Below are 25,082 nucleotides of genomic sequence, written 5' to 3'. Positions count from 1 at the left end.
GTTTTGAAATACATATAAATGCCAGAATGGTCTTCAGGCATTGTTGGGCACTTCATCATACTTGAATTAGATCATTGAACTTCACATTTCTCTCTAACTGTCAGTATAAAACCCAACATTCTCCTCTAGATCCATGCTGCAAGGAGGCAAAGCATCAGAGCACCAATCTGTGCTAAAAGTCATGCAGTGGGGTCCCACAATCCAATTGCAAGAGTTGGCATTGGCACTTATCCATCTTCCAAAGCTTCAGCATCATTAGCTGCTCAGCAGAGAATGTGATTTAAAGCAAAGTTATTCCTGCCCTTAGCTAGAGCTTGTCCACAGCTCTGGCTGCGCTGGTGAGGTGGGGAAGGAGCGGGTATGTGTCCGAGGTACCCAGGAGCACTAAGGGAGGATCTGGGCACAGTCTGTCCCAGCCTGCCTCTTCCCCTTGTTCTCTGCTTTGGATACAATGGCTGTTTTTCAAGAAGTTCTGTACGATTTTCAAATTGAAAGCTTGCCCTGTGTGCTCTTATTAATCACAAACTATAGTATAAACTCATATGTTGTTCTTGTAGCAGAAAGTTTTTCTGGTTTGAGAGACAGGCTTTGGGGTAAACTGGTGACAGGATCTTGGCTTTTGGTCTCCATTTGATTTTTTTTTTTTTTAGTCCCCTTTGAGATTCTTTTGCCTTGTGTCTTTCTTGCAGAAAATATCAAAAGCCAGTTTGGGTTTTGGCTGATACCATTAAGATAAGCAATAGGCAGTTGGATGCTGAGCAGCCTCCTGCTCCCTGCAGTCACAAAGTACCCTCAGCAGCAGCCTGCACGTTGCTGACACTGCCCGGTTGACTGACTGCTGCTGTCCCTTTTAATCCCTTCTGTCATTTGAATAACCTTGCTGAAGCCAACAGATTTAATCAAGTCAAGTTTACCTCAGTGTACCATTTCCACTTGTCCTCTTGGTGTCAGTACTGTGGAGATTTGGGTCCAAAAAGAATCTCATAATATGGAGGTGGAAATGCCCACACCTGCCCCATGGTGGGAGGTCCCTGCTGAGAAAAGTCTGGGTGAAAATTTTGCACAAGCCATGAAGAACACGCTAACAATGAGTTAACTCTATGGTATAGCTTTCCAAAGTGGTTAAATAACAGCCATGTGCTCATGATAGGGAAGTGAGACTAAAGGGGGTCAAAGCATATTGAAATAACTCATGTTCCTCAATTTCATGTGAAGAAGAGGAACTCTCAAAGTGGTGGTGATTTGCGCATAAGCCATGTTCTCTTTAATGAGAATATTTTTTCTGCTTGCCTTTTTATTTTTTGGAGCCCTAGATGAGGCTGTATTAGGCTTCTGCACATCCTGTACCAGCACCTGGTTACAGACTTGGAGTCTGGCATCCTGACTCCTCATTATGACAGAAGTGTTGCCGCTGCACGTAACAGAATGCATGAATGCATAAAGAAAGACAAAGCTAACTTATTTGGACTTAAAGACCTACTTCTGGGAAATGCTAGATTGACAGAAATCAGACATAGTGCAAATGCAGTAAGATCCTTTTCTTTCCCCCTTTTCTTCCTTCCTTAAAAGCAAATTAGATTTCAAGAAGCAAGGATCATTATAACTTATCACTGGCCTTTGATTTTGGCTGAACAATCATAACTGCTTGAAATATTAGCAAGGGCTCTGACCAACAGAAAGAGATTAATATACGGAAAATTTCCCCCAACAAGAAGTTAATGGATACTAACGATAACTAGGAAGAAAGTATGTCTTCTGGTGACATGCTATATGCAGGATTGGTTTCTCATTACTAGAAGCCAAGTCATGTAGAACTTGCAGTTTGTCCTTTAACATAATTTATATCCACTAGTGCTCTAAGCAGATTCATAAAAAAATGGCAACCAATCCGTATCTATCATGTTTTATGTTTGGGTGAAGAATATGGGTATTTCTTTTATTAAGTTTCATGAAATATCTGCTCTTACATTCAAAGTGATAGATGACTCTGCCAAAGTTTTTTTTCCCGTGGGTTGGGGTAGCATACAGAAGGAGGGGGTGCTAAAGGAGAGAAGGATATTTGGTGTGATTTTTATCTTCCTGAGGACGAAGAAGGCATAAACCCTTCTTGCCTTGGGGTAAGTACATGCAAGAGACTTTCTGGCATAGCCAGAGCTATCTATAACAGGACAATATTTTCTGCAAGGCTTCTTAAACACATTTTGCTGAAGTAAATTGATCCTGACAGAAGCCTTCCTGTCACCGTTCCGTTCTCTCTTGAGCAGAGCCTGCCAGCTGTGCTGAGACTTGCCAGATTTACAAATCTCTGCTGGGGATTGAACAGGGTCTTTGTGATATTAGATGTCCGAGGACGTAGCAGTACGTTTCTTCCAAAGTATATTTACTATCTAATACAGGGGCTGCAAGTAGCTTATACCTCCCTGATCACCGTTTCAAAAATATAGCTTTGTCACAGAAGTATTTTGTCCAGGAACAGATAAAATAAGCTAGAAGGTTTGCATTTGATTACCTTTTTAATCTGGTATTGTCTTTCCTCTTTTGAAAAATTGGATGTATACATAGCCAGCACTTAAAAATCTGCAAGCCCTGGAGAGGATGGTGCAGATGCATTACTTGCAATCTCCATAAAATGAGGAGTCATAGGGCTGAAAACAGGTGTTGATTCCTGGGTGGTGCCAAGGGATGCAGAAGGCTATCAAACCAGTCCGCAGAGGAGGAGGAGGGACAGCTGCTGAGGACACACTCTGTTCCTTTTCTGTCTTCAGTTTCACACCACAGCTTTTCGGAGCAGTGGATCAGAGATTACAGAGCATTTCCCATTCCCAGATACTCAGCCTCTTTCCAAATACACGCTCACCAAAGCACAAGTTAATGGGAAGAGTGTAATGATCAGTAAGAAGACCATTATGAGTGGGGATAGGGAGAGATGGTCTTGATGACCTGTTCTGGCCTTAAAAATTTATGACGTCTGCAGGAAGCCCCATGCAGCTAACAGAGAAGCAAACCAGCATTAGACAAGTGAACTCCCAGTTGTTAGAAAAACAACACAGATTAAAAAGCAGGAGAGAGGCTCAATTTTCAGCTTGAATCATATTGGCTTAGAGAGGCAGCATACTATGTGGTAGACTCCCACAGATTTCCAAGATCCTCTTTTTTTCAATCAACCTGAGCATCAGTATGCTCAATTCTTGTTCTCTAGCCATTGTGTAATTTCACAGACTGTCACCATTATTCCCATTTTCCACTACAATGTGTGAAAAATTCAGGTCAGTGTCTTACAAAGCACAGCAGTAATAGGGTCGCTCTGTCTGCAGTTGTTTAAGGAAATAAGCAAGGCAACCTGCAACATCAGTGATTATCCTAGCACTGCTGACGGTGGGACTGTGCAGAACAGCTCAGTATTGGCACAAATAAAGCTCAAATTTGTGATTTCTTGCAAAACACAAGGTGAAAAGATAAATCACTACATGCTTTTTTAAAATTTATAAGGTACTATAGTATCTAACACCCTAATCTGGCAAATGCATGTATGTGTATGGAACTTGGTCATTGTTTCAAAGTGCGCCTGTGTGTTGGTGTTTGGAGTGCTCACCTTAAACTGCAAAGGGGAAAGTGCTTGATAATTATTGAGATTGTAATGGGAACACATATTCTTGGGAAATATCTTCCTGAATCATTTACACAATGAGTCAACTTTATTAATTGATTGGAAGATATGTAGTTAATGACAGATGCTCACCATGTATTTGGGCCATCCTGCAGTATCAAAAGGTTCTCAGTATAGGAGAAGATTTAGCTGTGCATAGTCCTCGTTCTACAGCTTTTTTGAGGGAAGGCTACAGTCAGAAGCGAGTTGTCAAATACGTTCTTCAAGCTCCCATATACATGCTTTTGTGTGTTGCAGGTGTGTTTGCATTTAAAAGGTCTATACAAAATTAGCTATAGTAGACTTGCAACTGGGATCAAGTGATAAGCCTTGCAAATCTTTGAAGGTAATCTTCAATTCTTCTGAAACATGTAACATCTACTTTATGAATATCAGCTGGAGTGAGACTTTTCTCATGTAATTTTATCTTTTTCTAACAAAAATATAATTTTCTTCAAGGCATCATTTGAAGAATTGAGGGATTTACTAGCTAAAACTATTAACTGTGTACTGCTCTGGGATGAAAGCAGGAGTTTCCTTGGGACTAAAAGTGAGGAATAGTGCATTGTTCTGCAAGATTAAGACAGGAGTACAAGGCCAGGTCCTCTGAGGCTGGACCTCTTGCTCTTTGGAGAGAGTACATTTCACAGAGCCAGTGGGTGCAAGACCATGCCAGATCACTGCTTGGGCATGAAGGAATATGACAAGATGAACCAGCAATGGTGATAGTACACTGGCGCTTCAGTAGCTTACGTGATATTTTCTGGCTTCCAGGGACTTAAAGAGTTGTTTTCACAGCTCTTGAAGTCACTGTTTCCTGTGGTACCTTGGCCTCCTTTCTTCTTCCAAAACTTCTTCAACAGTTTGAAGGATGATGGTCCCTGGTGAAAAATGAGGAGATGTAAAAATGTTGGGTAAAGTAGAGACAGTGTCCCACAGAAAGCCTACTTGCTTTTGTCTTTCTTTTCTGTCCCATAGCCAAATGGCTGCAGGGGTGATTCAGATGTTGTGTGCTTTGGTGCTTACATAAGTGCCCTTCCACATGGGCTATGTCTTTAGACCCCCTACTGAGATGCCATTTTTAACATGTTAAAATTTTAAATACTAGCAATTGGCACAAAATGGAGTTTTGACTAGAAACCCTCAATTTGAGAAGGCAGCAGCCTCATTTGGTCTGCCTGGGTCAGGACTGAGATTCCAAATCCCAGTACTAGTCACTACCTTTTAAAATTTAAGCGTCACTTGTACTGACAAATTGCTTTTTAAAGTGAAAATCTGTCATGAAAGCAGCTTGCAGTAGTTCCAGCAGGAATAGGGGGAAGAGGGTGCACCCTGTGTGCACCTAGCAGAAAAAAAAATGAGAGGATGGTTCATGTCTCCTAATCATTGCTTGTTGTAAAACAGATCTTGGGCTACTGGGGGTGTGTGTGTGTGTACCCGAGGAAGATCTTGGGGGCAGAATAGTGCTTTTGTGAGGTTCAGGAGGAGTGCTGGGGGACTCTGAGGTTGGCACCTACCCCAACACTCTTCCTTTCTGAGAGCAGATTGTTCAGTGGAACAAACTCCAGAGGAAATGAAGAACAGCAGCAGCGGGGGAGTCTGTGTGCTTCTGTAAAGCACATTCAGCTGTATAACGTAAAGAACCTGGCCAGCCCTGGGAGAGTGGTTTCCATGGTTAATTTTCTCTTTTGTGTTACTGATTTTTCTTTTCATTATGTTTGAAATTGGGAGTGCTTTGTTCAACAGTAGTAGCCAATGGCAATATGCTGTAGAGATGAGACTTTGCAGAGATATAGGACAAGGGAAAAGAGGAGGTGTGAGAAACTGAAATTACAAGGTCGTGTTGGTGACTAGTGATGTGGAGGAAAGAAATTTTTACCCAGTGTGCTTTGATGAGTAGTTAGGAGACCATAGTACGCAGGGAAGTCTTTAGAGACCAAGTTGGCATGTCTGGAGCACATCTGGACTAAAACAAAAGAAAATTGAATCATATCTGGTTTAAATTAGTGTATTTTGGAGATTATTATTATTCTCCTTTTCAAGATGGAGACATCTGAGCATATTTTCATTTGGGAGGGACCCAGTATCAACTGCCAGCTGCATCTATGTATCTGCACATGGATGTGAGCGACTAGCATGACTCATGGCGGTTCCCTCTGTCACGTGTGATCACAGCAGATCTCACTACTCAGGTTTTTATGTGGAGTTGAATGCACTGGGAGTGTGACCATGCTTTTGAGATCTTACTATTCAAAGTCTGTTTGCAACCAAAAGCTTTGTTGCCTCAGCTGTCGTCATAGGCTTCTCTTTCTTTCTGTTCAGCTGTGGTCCCAAAATGCAAACAATGTATTTTGCTGTTTGAGAGTCAATATATATTTTCATTTTATTAAGAAAATATTTTGTAATCACTGAAAACCTAGGCTTTTCAAGAAGTTTAGCATACTGAAAGTGAAAATTTTATGGGGCTGTGGGGGAGTTAAGGTATTTTTGATTGAGCTGAAGTGGGTCATATCATGCTCTAGAGTGGCTTGTAGTATTCTTGTGCTTCTAGTGTTTCCCTCAGTTACTCCAGGCAATATTTCATCAGTTGAGGAATGTATTGAAACAACTGTGCAAAAAGCCACCTTCCCTTTACATGGGTGTTGATAAAGGAGAATGAGGGAGAGAGGCCGGGCGTGTCTGTATGGATGGATAAAAACTATCAGGTGCCTGTGGTACCCACTGCAGCTGGGTGCAGCTTTGTTGTGCCCGCCAGCTGTTGGCAAAGCTGCCAGCCCAGCAGATAAGCCCTGCTTACACCCTGCCAGATGCTCAGGTTTCGCTGCACAGAATCAAAGCCACTGAAGCAGAGCTGGCCCACACAAAGGCAGGTGACCGTCAGGTTTACTGCGTGGTAAACAACCTCCCTGAAATGCCTCAGTGTGGCCAGGAACTGAAGAAGGAAAAACATAGACAAAAGCAGGTCAGCAACCTTCTGTGGGACCATTCACACTCCTTTGATTGCTTTTGGGTTTGAGGTTATATAAACCTTGTCTTCATTTAGTCCAAAGTGAAATTCTTTTCTGTGAAATAGCCTTTCCCCAGGCACTGGTGAAGCTCATGGCCTCAGATTTAGGAGGACGTGCTACTCTGTGGCTCTGCATTTGTTTCTCTGCACAGTAGTGCATGTCACTCTGGCTTTTACTTAATTTCCATTTCATTTCCATTTGAGCAAGTAAAAAGTACCATCACATAGGCTCTGAGCAGCTTGCAGATGACTCGACATGACAAAAGCAAAGTGCAGGGTGCCAGCAATCAGTAACTCCCACAAACCGCCTGTCTCTTTGTCCTCTCCTTTGCATCTAAAGCCAACTGAAAAAGTGGGTCAGGCAGTATCAGGGAGTGAGGCTGCTTGAAACCCCATGGGTCCTGCAGACCCCTTCTGGTGGGGCAGGCCTGGTTTTTAGCAGTGATTGTGCGCAGTGAGGCTGAAGTTTCTTTAACCCCCTAAGAAAAGCCGTGTTAGCTTGAGTGCCTGTCAAGCATGACGGCAGCCCAGGATCCATGGGTTGGGCAGTGCTAGCTGTGAGGGCAGGAGGTGTTGGCTGGAGCCGGGATCATCCACCACCCCAGGCCACTCTGAAGTTGTGTGCAGCAGAGATGGCGTTGCCAGCCCCGTGGGCGCTAGCATGCTGCTGCCATTGGCATGGCTGACCATGCAGCATCTGGCCTTCCCGTGCAAGCCCAGCACAGAGCGAGTGCGCTGCCAGCCACGTGTTTGTATTTCCCTTGGCAAGTGGGGCAGATTTTACTTTCTCTCCTATGAAACTACAGCTTGCTGTCACCTTTCTCCAGCAGGTGAAGAGAAACCCTCCCCAGCCAGCCTCTCTGGGGAAACCTGGCCTCTGTTAATACTACCCCTTGTACTGATGAAACTGGACTCGAGACTGTTTTGGTAAAGCACAAGCAAGAGCCTCCCCCATGGCAGCCCCGCACCTTGGGAATGGCATCACTGCTGTTCAGACAGGTGTAGTGCTGGGGCAGCCATGCTAGGAGCCCTCCTGTCACCTTTAGAGAGGCTGCAACCTGCCACTCCTGTTCTCCCGGTTGGGTCTTTACACTGCCTAAAAGGCTCATTCCCTGTCCCCTCACATATCTGTGCCAGACACAAGGGAAACATTTGCCTACGCTGAGGTGTAATTTCTCGTTTCATTGAAGTGCCCTTTTACTACTCTGCCATTTGAAGCAGTCTCTCTGAAGCAGTCTCCCGAAAGGGAGATTGCTCTTTGCCTTCCACACCTATCCCCAGCTTCTACGTACGCTCTGTAATCTCAGTGGACACAGCGCGATGTGTACTGCTGTCGGGTACCTTCACCGGGGCCGTGGCTGGTGACTCGGGAGTGTGGTAGATTGCTCCTCGGGGCTCTGAAGGGGAGTTGGGCTGTGCCTTGTTGTCGGTGGGGGCAAGGGCTCTCTGGGAAGGTCAGCAGCTCCAACAGAAATTTTGTAGGGGTCAGTAAATCTAAAAAGGCTGAGAACTAGTGCTACAGGAGTCAGTACAGAAGTATTTAATGTCTTTTTTTGTCTGTTGGGAAAACGAGAAACATTCAGAAACTCACTGGAAAAGAAAGGAAAAAACCCAACTTGTTAGCAAATAGAGCTATGTTTCTGTGTGGAGCTGACTTTTGAAATGGGTTTCATTACGGGACCTGAAGTGGGATGTGAGTGTCTGTGTAGCTGATTTTTTTGGTATTTGGGAACAGTGAGTGTTAGTTGGTCTGTTTGGCTGATAACTACCCAAGGGATCGTGCTTTTCAGCACACTGCGAGGCATGAAGTACACTGTGCTGTAGGGGTCTGTGCTCATTCTCTGAGCCGGGCTTGTCCTTAGTGGGAAATGAGAAATGACACAGGTACGGGCAGCACAGAGCACAAATCTGTCCTAGCCTTCCCAAGGGAGTGCTGTTTTGAGACTCTCCTCAACAAGCCTCGAGTCAGCCCTGTTCCCCATGACCAGAGCTGACAGCATCCTTGCTCTACCTGTGAAGATTCAGTCTCTTTCCTCACTGCCTCAGCTCCCTCGCTCTTGGGGCAGACCTGCCCACAGTTTGAGTTTTACAACATGGGAAGGATTTTTCAGATGCTACATCCAGCCCCATCTCCCTCCAGGCAGGCTTTCTGTCAGAGGCAAGTCCACCTGGCCGAGCTGAGAACTGCATCTTGCCCACTATCTGCACAGCTCAGCAGAGGGAAATGTTGCTGAGCAATACCAGGCTGAAACGCAGCAGCGGTAGCATATAAGGCAAAATATTAGAGGCCTCCAGTGAAATCTCAGACTACATAAACCATACTCAGAAGGAGCAGCTTTCTCTCCATCACCAAGTCAGCACAGAGGTGGTGGTGGAGATTCAGGCTTTAGGAAGGCTGACTCGGGAGCTGAGGGTTGAGGGGAGGAGCGCTCGGTCAATTCCTGACAAACTGACCTGAGTTAGTGCCTTTTTCTGAGCCCTAGCCCAAGGATGAATGAATCAGCTAAGGAAATAATTATGGTTTTGATGAGAAATTAAGGAAATCAGTTCAGACACATCTGTTCTCAGCAACATAACACAGAGTTGTCCAAATAGAGGGAAAATTTTATCTGGCCTTTTCTGTCTCTAATAGTCCACAGAGTCAGCAGAAAACGACCTAGAGAAAAACCTCTCCAACTTCCAAATGCAACAGTCCCCTCAGGGCAGCTAACAACTCTTCACAGGTATTACTAGACACTGGGTACCCCGGTTACCCTCTGCCAGTATCCCTCTGGATGTTGGAGTGGAAAATAACAGGGAAGCCCTGCCAGCCATTTTGTATCACCCCATGCATGGAGCCATAGTGGCTTTCTTGAATTTGAAAACCCATTCTGAACAACCACCATTTTTTTTCTGTTGTATTTTTCTCTGTTATGCATTGCTACGTGAGCTTTTGAAAATGTGTGCAGCATTTCCTTTAAAAATCCTTAAAAGAAACATTCACAAGGCTTTAGGGGCAGACGTTTGCCTCAGCCTGTTAGCTGCAGGCACAGCTTTAGCACAGTAGCAGATGCACATCTCTAAAGGCCAGTCCTTTGGTCTTGCTCCTGCACATCTGTGTGTGATTAGACCCTCACACTTCCAGATGATCATGATTATCTGGGTCTTTGCTTCATTTTGGATGGTGGCATGACCTTTTCCAAGGGGGGAAGAGCAAGTCTCTAGCTTCCTCTGGTAAGTTTGGAGGTCAAGTCACATCAAGATTTCTGTCACTAGAAAAGAGCTCACATAACAATCTTGACACTGAAGTCGCCCTGGTTTCACATTAGATCTTGCAGGGAGCAGCTTAATTCCTTTCTCAGCACTAGCACAGCTAAGAAAAGAGATAAGCAATAAAGAAAAGCAAAGCTTTTCTCTCTGGAGGGTTTTTTTTAAAGATCCTGCTCTGAGCTTCAAAAACACTGCCTTGTATCTAAACATCACTGTGGGCAAGACACCAGGGGGTTATTCTGAGGCTCTGGGACTGTATGAAATCAAAGTCCCTTTCTGTGGGAGCCAGCTGTGTGTGCTGAGTGCTCTTGCGTGGCTGTTCACAGCGTGCTGGAGTGAAGGGCGGGCTGGAACTCTTACCTGGGCCAGGTAGTCGCTCACACAGGCTTTGCCTTCTGTGCATAACAGGACTGACAGCTGTGCACACCTGGTAGAGGAAGGGCTCCTATTTCCTGATTCCTCTTTATTGTCCAAGAGCAAATGGTCTCTTTAAGATCAGCCACCCAGGTTCACACTAGATTCTCAGGAGGTTGCTCTGGATTAAGTCATAACATGGCTCACCCAAATGGGAGTTCATGCTGAGTTCTCCACAGCAGGGCAGTATAGCTCCCCTCTTCTCAATGTATTTCAAATTCAAATTCATAGTATCGTTTTGTAAGTCTTGAGAAGACATGACATACCTCTCCCCAAGGGGTTTGGGTTTTTTATTCTTTCAAAAAGGTTTCTTATCCATGCATTTTCTTTCCATATCACACTGAGGTCTGAGGATCTCTTGCTCTGAGCCCACTTTCCTCTCACAGTGTGACCTCTTGTGCAATTTGCCTTGGTCATGGGGAATCTAGAGCCAGGAAATATTGCCACCTTGGCCAGCCCCAAGGCAATGGGACCACCTTAGGGTGAATCCGTGCTCCCCTCTTTCCTGATGTAGTCTCATGAGTATCTCATGAGGCTTTGCTGTATCCCATGCGGATGTCAGTAGGGTTAGGCTGGTAGCATCCCGAGAGGTCTGGATCTCCAGGTTACTCAGGTAACAGTTGCCCCCTTTCAAACCTGGAACATGAGTCCACAGAAGCTGACCACTGTGCTCCTCTCATGCTGTGAGCCAAAGGCAATGTTAACCCCCTTCAGAGGTGCTCTGCTGTGTTCTGGTCAAGACTAATGTTAGTCCTTGCAGAGGCATCTTTCCTTCCCTTTTTACCCACCGGAGTTTTGCGATCTTTGTGTGATTTCCCTGCTAACTCTTGAAATTCACACTCTTTTCTGCAAGCATGCGGTGTCTCATCACCATGAATTTAAACCTGGTAGTTTCCCTTTGCAGGAGTTTCCACTTGGGCCAGTGTGAAGTATTTTTTTGACTTTTGGAGTGTTTTTAATCATCAGTCAAGAGTGTTGAGAATGAATTAGGTGGATTTGGGGAGGGTGAAACCACAGGCTATGGTTTCTGCCCCCTGAGGGGATACCACTGGATCTCTTTAGGAGGGAGTGCTCTTAACTCCCAGAAGTTGTCTGAATTGATAACATTTCTTATGACCCTTACATCCTGAAGTGCTTGCTGAAGTCTTGCACCCGAGATACAAGTCCCTGGTTTATGTCTTGGGTCTTCGTTATAAGTATTTTGGAGGTAAAAAAAAAAAAAGTCTTAATGGTACTTTTTTAATCATTACTTTAAAAAAAAAATAAGGGCAAATAAAAATGTTTCCTTTAATCTCTACAAATTAGAAGGGATTAAACTTGCCTATAAATTCTTGATTGGACAACTGATGCACAACATTGATTCACTCAATAAGCAAAATAAAATATATATTTATTGAACTGTATTTTACTTTCCTACTCTCCCTGAATGTTATCTCTAAATTTAAGTAAATAATAAATGGGAATTAGTTACTGGAGTTAGCTTGGAGAAGATGTTGCTTTGTGGCTGTTGTTTTTCTTTTTGAATCTTATCTGTAAAACCACTCTTTATTTAGAACTCACTGTTGCCCTTACTCAGCATAGCACTTAAATATGTGCTTAAATGTAATCAATAGGGAGCCCTCTCTCTATTCAGCAAAATGTTTGCATATTTGCAGAGTTCTAAGCACATCAGTCAGTTGTAGATTCTCATCTGAGTACAAGCTGATCTCATCCCTGTGTCCCTGTTGGTCCCTTTGTGCAGGGAAGTGGGAACTCGCGTCATCTTATGAACGGTGGGAAGTCCTGTCCCCTGAGGATGAGAGGCCACCTGCATAACTGAGGCGACAGTTGTGGTTACATTTGTTATTAGAGGTGATTGATGTCTGTCTCTTCATCCCCCTATCTGGGACCCAGCACTGCATTTCATTTGTTTTTGGAAGGCTAGGAAAGCTGGAGAAGTAAGAAGGTTGCAGAAGTTACTGCCTCTTGTGTCTGGCTCCTTTTCTTAGCCCTCCCATCCCGTTCTCTGCATGGCAGCAGAGAGAGGAAAGGACTTGGCTGACGTCAGAACATCTGCATCAAGGCAATATTCTGGACCTCGTTAACCACATGAACATTGCTGGCCTCATGTGCCTGCTGCAGGACACTATGGAGACATTAGCAAGCTGGTCAGGGAGAATTAAGTTTTTCATGAATGTCTTTGTGGAAAACTGATGTCATGGTCTGTTTGGACCTTTCAAATTTACAGGACAATGTAGTTCATGATTGAAACTTTATTTCATCAGCTAATTAAGAAACATAATAAACAAACATGACAAAGAGGGGCTCAATCCCCTTTTGCCCAGACTAGTCTAGTATGTGAATCCACTTATTCACCATTTAAGTGATAAGGTTTCAGAAATTATAATCCATAACTCTTAATGTTATGCACCTATGATCAAAAGAAAATAGGTGATGGTGAGCGTACTCATCCTTCCTTCTCCATCAAGTTGCAGGTGTCCCCTGTATCAAACCGGGAAGCATGAAAGCTTCAGCACTTCAGCTGCTGTTTGATCTCATTCAAAAGAATTTTGGGTTAACTGATGTTTTATACCTTCCAGCTTGGAGGTTTGGTCCATACCATTTCTGTGAGTTAGTGGATTCTGAGGAAACTACAGACAAAAGGTAATGGCTGCTGAAAAGAGCAATTTTCAGATGATAATGGTGCATAATGGCCTGTTAGCCCTGCCTGGCCACCTCTCCTGCCTACCTGGTCTAACGGTGCTGTTCCCAGCATACATCAGGCCTTGGCATGAGCTAGGTAAACCAAACTCTAAGCAGGAGTTGGGTGAACAGTCAAAAACCAGGTATGAGAATACCCCAGCTGACTCCTTAGATTCAAGCATATGTTTATTTTGAAGAGTCTCACCTTGTTTATAAGGCAGGACATCATGGAGTGAAGCATCAGTTCACATTTGCTTAGTCCTTTCTAATAAATTGAAGAAGAATTATCCATTCTGTAGTAATCGTCTCAAGAAATTCTATCATTTGTTTAAAAATCAACACAGGAGTTGGAAGAGGTTTAGCGTAATTTCTTCAGCCCATGGCTGGTTTCCTTGGCAACCTCAAAGTACCCTCTGCGTACTAAAATGTAACTCGCTAAGACGTATGACTGGATACCCTTTGCGTACTCACGTGAGTAAGGTTTCAGAATTTGGCCACATTGATGGTGCCAGGTCTTGATTAGGTTGGTCTCTCTGTGCACCTTCTTTACATGAAACCAGATTGCTCTCTAGAATGAGGTTCTGGATTTCATCCTCTTTTTCCTCTGAGAGAAAAGATCACGATGTACTGGCTCAGGAAACTGAAGTGTAAGATGTGAATGTCCATAGAAAATTGTGTGCAGGGGCAAGTTGGAAAGTCCTGAAGCTGACAAGAAACAGCAAGATGTTGGATAGGACCCTACCTTCCCCTTGAGCCAGCAGGGTGCTGGGAAGAGACAGGAACGTCCCTTCATTGTCTGTCTCTTTGTAGCTTAAACAAGCGGTTGGCTGTTCCCCTTCTCACCATGGGACAGTGTTCTAAGAAAGCAAGCGTCCCTCTGAATAATTTTTCCCTTCCTGCTCTTCTCTCAGAGCAACACACCTGTGTGTTACCACCTATTTTGACCATGCTAAAAAGCAATATCAGCCCTTGGAACCCTATCACCAAGGGAATGTTTTTTAAGCACCTACAGGACATTTCTCTTAAATAATGTTTATGTGCCTCAAAACGTACAGAAATGAGATTTTCAGCATTGACCACAAGGTAAAGTCAGCACAAGGCAGCTGTCAAGCTGCCTCTGAAATCCCATTGAGCATCTGTCTTCATTGTAGGTGAATAACTGAAAAGCTAAAATCCTTGACTTTCAGTTACACCTGAGCTCTCAGTGACTAAGACTTCAAATTCTGACACCAAGGTAGTTCTGAAAATGTGAAAAGGATTTTACAGGATGTAAGTGAGATTTACTTTGGTTGCGGGGGGGGGGGGGCACATTAGTCTGGTTTTTGAAGAAAGTTATTCTAGGAGATTTTGCCTTGATTGACTAATTTTTAGTATGTCCAATACATTTTTATCAGTAATATTTCAACGTTTAGTGTATTTTAGTTTTGTTTTTCTCTGTATGTGACAGCACAGTCAATAGTGAAGCCTACAAGCAGCACTTGCAGTGGGTCGTGATTGTGTTGTTTAAATTAGGAATGGTTGGGGCTGTATAGAATGGCAGCAAATGCATTGACTTGCGTTCTTGACAACAAGCTGTCTAGGGGCTTAGTTGCTTTGTTTCATGTTTGGGGTTTTGCTGTTTGCTGTTAGTTGGTGTTATTTTTATGCTACATTTTATATATGCCATTTGCTCATTTCAGTGAGGCAGAACATCACAAATATCTCACAACCGTGTGTTTTGTGATGTCTCAGGGCCTAAGAAATAAGAGCAGAGCAAGAAAGTAAGTTAGAATTGAGTTCAGGAACTACAGAGGACAAAAAAAGGCATACAGATCTTCTTCATTTTTCTTGTAAAAGTTTTTGCTGGGCTCTTTGTTATTGCCAAGGACTCGCCCTAGTCAAAATGTTCTTCCATCAGTGAAGAGCCGCCACTTATTTTTCCTATGTATCAGTACAGCTACAAGAATATTATTTTAGTGGCTAGCATATACTGTTCATAACACAGGGCCTTACTTAGGGGTAGAGCACCTGCTTTAGTCTGTTTCTTGTAGAAACTTGGAGAATAAAACAATCTAGTGAAATATATATGTGTATGGGTGTGTTTTAAAATGCTCATAAGCAGATTTGAAATGTCTGAAGACTAGTTTGATTTCACTATAAATCTATCTTATTGAAGCTATTATTATCACTACCCAAAGGAGGTTTCTTAGTTTTATTTAAAATGTTTTCAGTTCATTAATTCCTGGGTGATCTTCAGTTACACAAATATTTGGAAGGATCATCTCCAGTCATGAATCTACTGGCTACTGGAACAGAGATTTGACACATAGGATTTTCTGTAGTATTTTTTTTGTCAGGGAAAATAATTTGTTTTGAGTGTGCTTTATTTTCACTGGATCAAATAATGCTCAAACTGAAGTCCGTGAGACTTTTGACTAAATAGGGGTAACATGGTTTAGCACACAGCTAGGCTTGTATTTTGTAGAATAGCCAAGTAAAAGAGGAGGAAAAAGGAGCCCAGGTAAAGTGATTAGCGCTGACATTATTAATCTTGTTGTACTAAACAAAACATGGAACCTTTGATCAGGTAATGCTGGGAAATGGCCAGGGAAAAATAAAGGAGGAAGCTGATAATGTTCCAGAGGTTTTTGTGGGGGTTTGTGTCTTTGTCTAAATCCAGTAGTGGATGAATAGAATAGAAGAGACTATTTCAGGGATCTGCAGTGATCATCCAGTCCAACTGCCTGACCAGGTCAGGGTTTGGCACCATCAGCAAACTTGCTAATAATCTGTGCAGAATTGCAGTGCTGCCTTAGCAGGTCGTAGCAACAGATGCTGAAGAACCTGATGTCATGAAGTGGTACTGCGGTCCCTAGATCTGTGCTGGGAGGGGACTGGGGAACATGAGTGATCAGCTGGGCTGAGTGACGTGAGCAAAACCCAAGCACATCCTCAGCTGCCTCTGTCAAATGCCCCTGGCTGCTTCAGGTTGTCATGCAGAGGGCTGGGACTCAGCAGCTCAGCCGCAGGATTTGGCTCTCAGGTTGCAAGAGTGGCCTCGAGTGGGCACCGTTTGCTGCCATTGCCATCCTCGCATCCCTGGCAGCAGCTCAGCATCAGCTGGCTGAGCCAAACCCATAGTTTGGCTTGGGCTGCACCACCTTAGCGTGATGCTGGGTTCTGCCTGTTACTGCTGAGCATAGGAACGCAGATAAGAGGGTGTCCTTGCAAGAGCCTTAGAGAAAATTGTCATTCTCTGCGAACTAGATAGAAGCTACCACACACAGAGATTGTTTTTCATGAGTCAAGGTCTGTGTTGCCCCTGGCATTTGTTTTGTGGATAAATTGCAGGCATAAACTCTGTCTCCCATATCTTCTTATCCAGGATGTCCTTCTGAAGGAAAAGGAAATGTGTTCTTTACTTCACAGTTGTATACAATCCCGCCTGCCTTGCTAGGGAAATTTAAGTCACTCTGCTGCGCTTCGGTCAGTCTGTAGTGCTTGCAAAGCCTATTAGAACAATAATGTTTTTGTCAGTGACATGGTGATTTCCCTTGCAAACCTTGCAGCCTGGAAAGGGAAGACAGAATCAATCCTGCAGACAGCCTGGAGAATGCAGTTATTGAGATGTGATAAGTAACCTGCCTTTCTCATCTTGTCTCGGCAAACTGAAGAAACAAAGCTTGTGAAGTACCTGCATAACATTTGCATGTGTCTAGTGGGAAGCTGCTCCTTTGCAAACACTTCTCTCTGTCAGTTTTATAGGGAAAGAGACACAGGCACCATTATCAGAGAGGAGCTACAAGATGCATATGCATCGATAAGAGAGACTTGGAGTGACGGGATGATTTTCAGTGGGACTTGTGCACTTGTCTTTCTTTCTACATCTATCCAGCATCCAGCCCTGAAAAGACATAAAAGAAATAGTATTATAGTCGATGGTATTAACAGTCAGCTGCAGCTGACGGTGTAAATCCATCTTGCAGTATGTGCAGGATTGACTTTTGGCGTTGCTTGGTACAAATGGAGGTCTTTGTCACTTTCAGTCAGTTCTGCCACTGGCTTTGAAGGATCTTCTGGTTCAGTTCAGGCTGGTTGAGGGTGATGGTGTATATGGCAGAAAAAAAGTGAAAGAATTAGAAAAAATAGTAATGTTTCAAGCCACGGGGAGAGAAAAGAGCACTCAAGGATTCAGAGATGACTTCAAATATTTGGTGGGCTTGCTCTGGGATGATTTACTCCAGGAGTAAAAGCCTAATTTGCTGGAAGAACAGAGCACCAGCAGAATGCAGACATCAGAGAATGTGGACTCTGTGTTGCACTCTTGAATGGATGCTGACAAGTAAGCCACAAATACACCTACTTGTGCAAAATACATGGAAAAGAACAAGTAATCAATACATATTTAAAACAAATAAAAAAAAACAGCAACGAAAAATTGCCTTGACGTAAGCCAGATCTTATGATCTGTGAACAGCTTTTGTCTTCCATACTGGTCAGTGATCTAGCCTTGGCACTTAATTTTTAAGACTGAACAACTTTTAGGTATTTTAGCCTTCATGTACTTGATGCTTGGAGCGTGCCTCACTCAAGAGAGACTGTTCTGCAGGATTTAGCTTTCACAGCATGTCAGACCTGCAGTAAGCACATTCAGAAACGTGCCTGGCTAAATTCTTTTGCAGACCCTTTTTCCATCCTTAGCCAGTGCTACTACTGCCATCAGGAAATTATTTTGCTTGAATAAAATAATTTCATTTCTGTGGAATTCCCATTTTCAGGAAAAAAAAAAAAAAGCTAAAATTGCACAGATTTATTGTGAAAATGGTCAGGTGAAAAATGTACAATAAGATTTATCAGTAGAAGTCATTCATATTGCCAGGGGTTGTGTCTTACCAGCTGGGAGCTTGCAACAAGCCTGCCTGATTGACAGAGGAGGGAAAAAAGCTAAAGCTGAGACTTCTGCTGGAACCTGAGGCTTTGCTGTAACAAGGTGACCCCAGCAAAGCAATAGACTGGGTGATGTCTACAAGCAGGCTTTTCTACATTCTTCCCTTGGTTCATAAAATATTATCTTAAGTGTTGTTTCATTAGAAATCTCACTAATCATTTTCTCTGTTTCTCAGCAAATTATTTTATTAATTAAAATTGCAACTGAAATGTCTATCTGATTTAAGCACAAACCATTTTTAAATGGAAAACTTTAGGATACCATTCATTTTAGGAACTTTGATGTTGTTAATTAAATTATACAAGGGGAATTTTTCTTAATAAGGACAGTGAGTAGTGGAATACTTAGAGTCATGCAGAATAGAAGTAATTGTGTGCAAAAGTTTGGGCTGCAGACAAGATGAGGTTTTGTAGTTACAAACTGCCTGTTAGTTCCTTCTGCCTGAAACTGTGATTCGGTGTGTTACCATGTGCCTTGAAGCCAGCCTCAGAATCAGGACCTGCAAAGGGCTTTTCCTGTGCTTAGTGCCTGTTTCTTCCTGTATTGAAGGGATCATTTAGGAACCAGGGAGCTCAGCTGCAGCTTCAGGATCTCAGGACTTGGGAAATGCAGAGACATGTTCTTTTCTGAATGGGAATTGGCTGGAGTTCCCTGAAAACCCTGAAAACAGGTTGCTTCTGTGACCAGCTGTGCCTTAGCATAGCAGGAGAGGGGAAACCTTCCTTTGTTTCCTAATGGAAGCTTATTTGAGGGGGCAAAGTGTTTCTGCAATGAAGAGCCAATATTACCTTTTCTGACATTGTCCTGCTTCCAGAGTCACAAAGAAGGGATGAGAGTTACGAACAAGAAGCTGCTTCAGAGAGCTACAGAAAGCAAGGTGTCCTTACCAGCTTGAGGAACAGAAGAACAGTGTGAGAGTTGGGGTTGGGATGGGACCTTGGGGTGTCATCAAGCCCCCAGCTCTTTCCACTTCAGGACAGATCAGCTCAACCCAGACATACATCGTTCTGCTACTGAGAGAAAAATTAGTTGTTCCATGAGAAGCAGTTGCTTATAGCTCCCTCTGACCAGCCATGGCTTTGCGGATGAGATGGACTGTGGTTTTTTCAGGTGTGGCCAGTTCCACTCCTTGAGCTGAAAATACAAATTCATTCAGAAGTTTGCCATTGACAGTATTAGTTTATTCTACTGTTTTTCCCTGATGGGAAAGCTGGGAAATAGATCTGCCCAGGCATGTTCAAAGTGTCCAGGCTGTCACAGTAAAGGCTACTGAGGCTTTATATTTGCTTTATTTATTACAGAAGCTGTGTACCAACAGCTAGCTTTTTTAGGTTTTCCTGTTTGTCTAGAAAACTTCTTATTTCTTCAGACCAGGCATATTACCTCAGGATATTTATTGTGCATGTACAGAAATCTTAGATTCACCTTGGAATATCTTCATTTCTTCAGGGTTTGTTTTTTTAAGTAAAACTCTGCTGTTTTTAAGGAAAGCACACCCTGTAATGTATTTTGCCTGAAACGCTTAATGCCCAGCACGGTGTGGCAGGAAAGGGGCATATACTGTCAATGCTGATAGACCATGTCCAGCCCTTTTCTGTTTCACATTGCTACAGTTGTCTTTTTCCATTAAAATCAAACATGGACTGAGCAGCCACATGCTAGGAATCACTAAGTGGTGTTTAAATAGGTGTGTATCATGACTCTGAGGCAAGCGGCACAGAAGACCTCACACCGCACAGGCAGGCGGCACGTTAGGAGAACGTGAGAGGGATGTGGCTGGAGGCGCCAGTTCTCCCGTGGAAGAGCTCGCAGCGTCTCGCAGGGCTGGGTGAACATGTGAGGAGCAGAAGCAAACAGACTTCTCCAGTATTGTCATGTGGTGGAATTAAATGTCTGCCTAGAAGTGTTTCTGACTCTTCATTTGTTAATGAAATTTGGAACTTTCTTATGACGGTGGTCAATGTTGTGGACTGTACAAATAACTGTGAATATCCGCCCCTTCTTGTGTTTTGGACATCTGAGCTAGTCATATATAATCTGCCAGCATCTGCACATGTTCAATGGCCAGCTGTGGTACCAGAGTTCACAGTGAATATGACAATGAAAGATTCTGTAAAACATTTTCAGGATAAACATCTTCTATTTCTGCCTAGCTGTTTGAGAAACAGAGTCTGAAGTGCAGTCTTTAAAACTTTTCTTGCTGTATCCTAATGTTTCAAAAGGACTTGTAATTTTGGATCTTCACTTGGAAACAATTTAAAGACGGCTGATTTTCAGTGTCTGGGGAGGCTGCACTTCCTACTAATCAGACTCTTTTGACGTGTCTTAAATTGAGCACTGAAATAGCGGGTAGACGAGTGCAAGTAGTTGACTTAGGACAACTCCGGGGCCATTTAGGCAAATATGATTTAACACATGGCTCTGATACGCTCAGAATACGCACACAGCAAGTTATCACTGCCAAGCAGACAACAGATAACTGATTAAGGCACAGTAATTCAATCATGTGAAGTTATTAGCCCATGCTCAACCAAGGGATGTGCTCCAAATGACTAGCCCTTTTTGAAAAGCATAGGCATGTTCTGTTTCAGCATGAAAAGAGTCTCCTGCTCATGCTGAGAATGGATGGCATAATAAAACGTTTCTTCCAAACATAGTAAAATGCATTATTTGGACTTTCCATGCAATCCAAGACCCGAAAGATTCAGCAGGTGTCTCTATTAAACATTAAATGAGGTCTGCCCAGCCATGTAAGCTGGTAATTCTACAGCTGCTTTGTAACCTGGACACCTATGCTGCATTAAAATAGGCAGAGAGAAGTGAGTGCAGCAGCTGCATTTGCATACTAAGGGAACGGGCATAGTTCTCCTGAATTTCCTGGCTTGTTTGGGGGCTTTTTTGTTCTAGTACAACTAAAACTGTAGCCAAACAAAAACCCATCTAAATGCTGAATTCTTGGAGAGAAAAGAAATCTAATTAGTTTCCAAGTTTTATTTTCTTTCTTTTGGAAGTATTTTTGCAGAGCTGAAAGGGAGAATTCTTTGTTGCTTGAGTAATGCTTTGAAGTTTGGTGCTTTGCCAAAAGCCTGTTGACAGTAGCATGAGTGTTGTTGGTGCTCACGGGTATCATGTATTACTTGGGGATCTTTAAAAGCTCTCTGAACAGCTTACCAAGACTTCATTAACATTTGATTTCTATCTTTTTACGGGCAGATGGGCAGCAGTAAGCAAGTTCAGTGCTTTTACCTGCCTCTTAGGGCACACTCCCCAGTCCTGGTAAAGATCCTGGGAGTCTCACAAAGAAGTCATCTCTTTTCTTTTTAACAGCCAGTCTGACATCACCTTATGTTGCCACCATTTTCATACCTTCTCATTGTTCATGTAATACCTTTCTGGGAAAATGAAAGGATGGATAACCTCAGAGTTTCATTCCACAGCTATTTCCTATAGATGCAAATCAACATCACCCTTTTTCCGATGGTTTGTAGTTGTTCCTTTTTTGTCTTCTTCTTTTTTTTTTTTTAATTCAATTATAAAAGGGGGAGGTTTACCCAAGATGTTGAAATTTCTCATAATCATTCTCTCACTAGTAGCCATGTCAAAGTGTCTAACCCTTTCTTTCCTTCTTGTCCCCAGGAAACCCACTGACTGTGGCCTGCAAAGCTTTCTTTGGATTCAGCGGAGAATCAGGCCCCATGATCTACTGGATGAAAGGGGAAAAATTCATAGAAGAATTAGAAGGTCACATTAGAGAAGGCGAAGTCAGGTACTTTTTGGAGTATTTACTGTTAAAAAATATAGTATGTCTCAAAATCCTGTTGGTTTTTTTAAACAGGTTTTTAATTGGAAGTGGAAATAGTTTTCTGTCTAAGGAGTGATAAATGACTTGGAACCAGAGCAGTGTGAGTTGCTCTCTCTCTTTTCTAGTGAATAAACTCTAAAGACGTAGTAGCTATCTATGTGCCTGAAAATCTGTTATCAAATTCCCCCGATGGCAGCTGAAGCATCTCTTGAGTGTTCTGGGGGTTGATTTTAGCCCTGCATGGAAATGATGCTGTCTGCTGCCATTGCCCCTTGTGGCAGTGCTTGGCAGGGTGACATTCATTTCAGCATCAGTGTTAATCTCAAAGATGAATGGTCTCCTGTCAAAGTCACCATACTTTTCCTTTTGTGCTGAATGTGTTGTTTGCCTGTGATATAGCTCTTAGCATGCCTTAACTAGGACTTTCGAAGACCAGTATTTGTTCCTCCATGCTTAACACTTATGAGACAGAAGGAGGTCGCTGGTGAGATTGTCTGATATCCAACTTGTGTTTGACTTCTTCCAGGTGATGGTTATCATTTGCTATACCAGTTGTGAAGACAACACTTGTATCCCCATGAACTTTTATGGAAATTGCACCTAACACCATCTTCTTGTGTTCCATGTTTAATGACGAATAGCTCTTTGAACAAAGACAAAGCTATGGTTAGAGGCTGGGCAAGGTGGTCCCAGCTCCTATAGACATGATGAATATAGATTATAAAGAAAGCCAAGGACTTTGCACCTTCTATTGCACATTTTCTTGCTCTTATATCTGAGTTGTTTGTTTCCTGTAAAAGTGATTTTGGAGTGCGGGCAGAGGAAGAGATTCCTTTGCTTTGTGACTTGATCAATGATCTGAAGTTCACCCATTTAGCCACTAGTTCTGAAGAAACAATAAAATAGCTGACCTAACATTGCACCTTAGCTGCATACAGATGAAATTTATTATACATTGCCAGAATGACTTTAAGTGTACAATCCTCTTTTGGGCTTCTGACCACGAAATACAATTATTGGAGACTTCTGCCATTGCAAGTAATCAGCATTTAATGACATTACATCCTCTCTGGTGCGTATATATATATGAACAAAGTGATTTTGGTCATGTTCTTCCCCTGCATCACAAGGACAATTTTAGGTTTGTATTTAAAGACCTCTCCAGCTCTAGCAGTGTTCAAAACTTTTCCTTGATGTGCATTTGTTAGTGAAATTGAGTTTGAAGAAGCTGTATTTGTCCTTCATTGTGCCATTTCATTACACATGCATGTTTCAAATTAATTTTGTGACAATTCCCTTTTCTCCATTAAAATACTTTGACTCAGTGTACAATTCAGTGAATCTTCTCTTCAACAAAGCTACTTATCACATACCTAATCTCCTGTGCATCACAGACAGAGTTAAAAACATAGCATTTACCAAAACCTCCTGCATCATTACCAGTAGTGCCACACTCCCTCCCTTTTTTTCATTTAGAAGTAACTATGGCAACTGCAGTAGTAACTTTTTGCAAATGATTTTTTTCACCGTAACAGCTCTTGTTTATGTGTCCCATTACAGGTATGCTGCTTCAGAGAAACTGAGCAGCACCGACGTTTCTGTCAGTGCCCTGAGCCAGCCCATATCTTCTACCCAGTCATATTTATTGATGCATTTCAAAAAATGTCACATCTGTTTCAAATTTGATGAGCCACGGTGAACTTGCTGGCTAGATGCTTTTCCCATCAGTTTGCTTCTATGTGGTATTTCTGTTCATGTTGAGAAACTACAAGTAACTGGGCACTGTTACAACCAGACCAAGTTACTCCATAGGTTGCTCCTTTGGCAAACACCTAACATTTTAACCCTCCATACCCTATATTAAATCAGTTCACAAATTTAGTAGCACTCATAATGTTTGGTGCTGTCCTTACCCTGGATTCTACCCATCCATTGTGTTGCTGGATTTGCTGTATTTGATGGGAGTTCAAGTTTGCAGATCAGTGTAGTGTGGGAGTACAAAACGTCCATCCCTGGTTTGCACCCCCAAGTATGCATGGTCACCAGACAATTAGTCTGCTTTTATGAAAGCACTGGAATGAGGATGCACATGACTTGAGCATTTCTGTTAAAGTCCAACCTGTAGAACTATTTTTTTTGGTAAGCAGACTTCACCAAGAATAAAATATGTGTCGCTCTGGGCTGCTCGTTACTTATTAGACCTCATAATAAAAAGTAACTAATCAGCATTGGAGGACTCAGAGGCAATGACCCTCTTTCTAACCAGCATCCTTGCCTTCCTTGAATTAAGATTCCCAAATGTTAGACATGCATAGGGGGAAAAGGAGAGTGAGACTTTGTTTGCCAGGTGGGTTTTTCACAGCGGTAATAAAAATGTCATGTAAATCGAACCAAGGCTATTAAAGAGGAATCAAAGTCTTTAAGCCTGCCTGCAGAGTTGTCAGTTGTACCTAATTACCAAAGGAGCCCACAGCAAATTTCAACACTATCTCCTTGCCATGGCAAAAAGGTATTTTCAGGCATAACTCTTGCTGTCCCAACCACCTATGAGTAACTGCTTTTTCTTCTTCAGGCAACACTGCAGAACGGTTTGCAGGTGCCTCATAATGCTCAGCTTGTTAAGCGTGTTTGTCCTTTTTTCTCTCTTGCCATTTTTAAAGTGGAAGTAGTTTAATTCATTTTTAAGGCATGCAAGGAAATGAACGGAGACATTTTGAACTGCAGCCTTATTTCTTTCTGCTCATTAACATTCTGCCTTTTCACCAACGCAAACCAACTGATGGGTGCGAAATGCTCAGGCAAGGTGAGGATGCTGTGTTGTGTTAGGAGAGGATGCTGATGGAGGGAGGCAGAAAAACCATCGCTGCCTGACTAACGTGCTGGGTACTTTGCAGAAAAGTATGGAAATCGCAGCTCTCTCCTGAAAAGCTTATACCATTATTAAAGCAGACAACTTCTGGGCAGAGAATGGGAACATGGTGCAGGAAAGTGAGAGGGAAGATCACTGTGCTGCATTGTTAGTTGAACCACTTTTCTTTAGAAAGGTACATACAGATCTGTCCTTTCATCTACAGACTGTTGTTAAGGGCTAGAAAGAAGGGACTAGAGTTCGTACCCCTGTTCACAGTCCAGATCTTCAACTGTGTAAGGAAAAGTTTTCTTTTTTGATAAGTCCCAACATGCATACAGGTTAGTAAAGGTTTGAAATTAGTGGCTTGATCTTGCAAAGAGACCCAGCAGAAGCTTTTGTGAGGCCTTTACATGTGTGATCATACAAAGCCTGGAAAGTTTAGGAAAAAGTGGTTTCAAGGGAAAGGTATTTTAACTTCAGATTCAATTTAATGCATAAATGCAC

The 25,082-nt window shown here is 42.7% G+C and overlaps 1 protein-coding gene across 4 annotated transcripts in view; it reads left to right on the top strand.

Annotated features, from left to right (window-relative positions):
• Nucleotides 1-25,082, top strand: part of IL1RAPL2 (interleukin 1 receptor accessory protein like 2) — a 372,810-nt gene that overhangs the window by 322,481 nt on the left and 25,247 nt on the right. For all 4 annotated transcript variants that reach the window (XM_065846525.2, XM_071813491.1, XM_071813493.1 and 1 more), the window contains one exon: nt 21,562-21,691. In XM_065846525.2, the coding sequence (XP_065702597.1) occupies nt 21,562-21,691 (130 nt within the window). The remainder of the gene's footprint in view (nt 1-21,561; nt 21,692-25,082) is intronic.

Source organism: Patagioenas fasciata, chromosome 11, assembly GCF_037038585.1.
Source record: "Patagioenas fasciata isolate bPatFas1 chromosome 11, bPatFas1.hap1, whole genome shotgun sequence".
Classification (NCBI taxonomy): domain Eukaryota; kingdom Metazoa; phylum Chordata; class Aves; order Columbiformes; family Columbidae; genus Patagioenas; species Patagioenas fasciata.
Note: the sequence above shows the minus strand (reverse complement) of the source record. Positions and strands in the feature narration are given on the sequence as shown.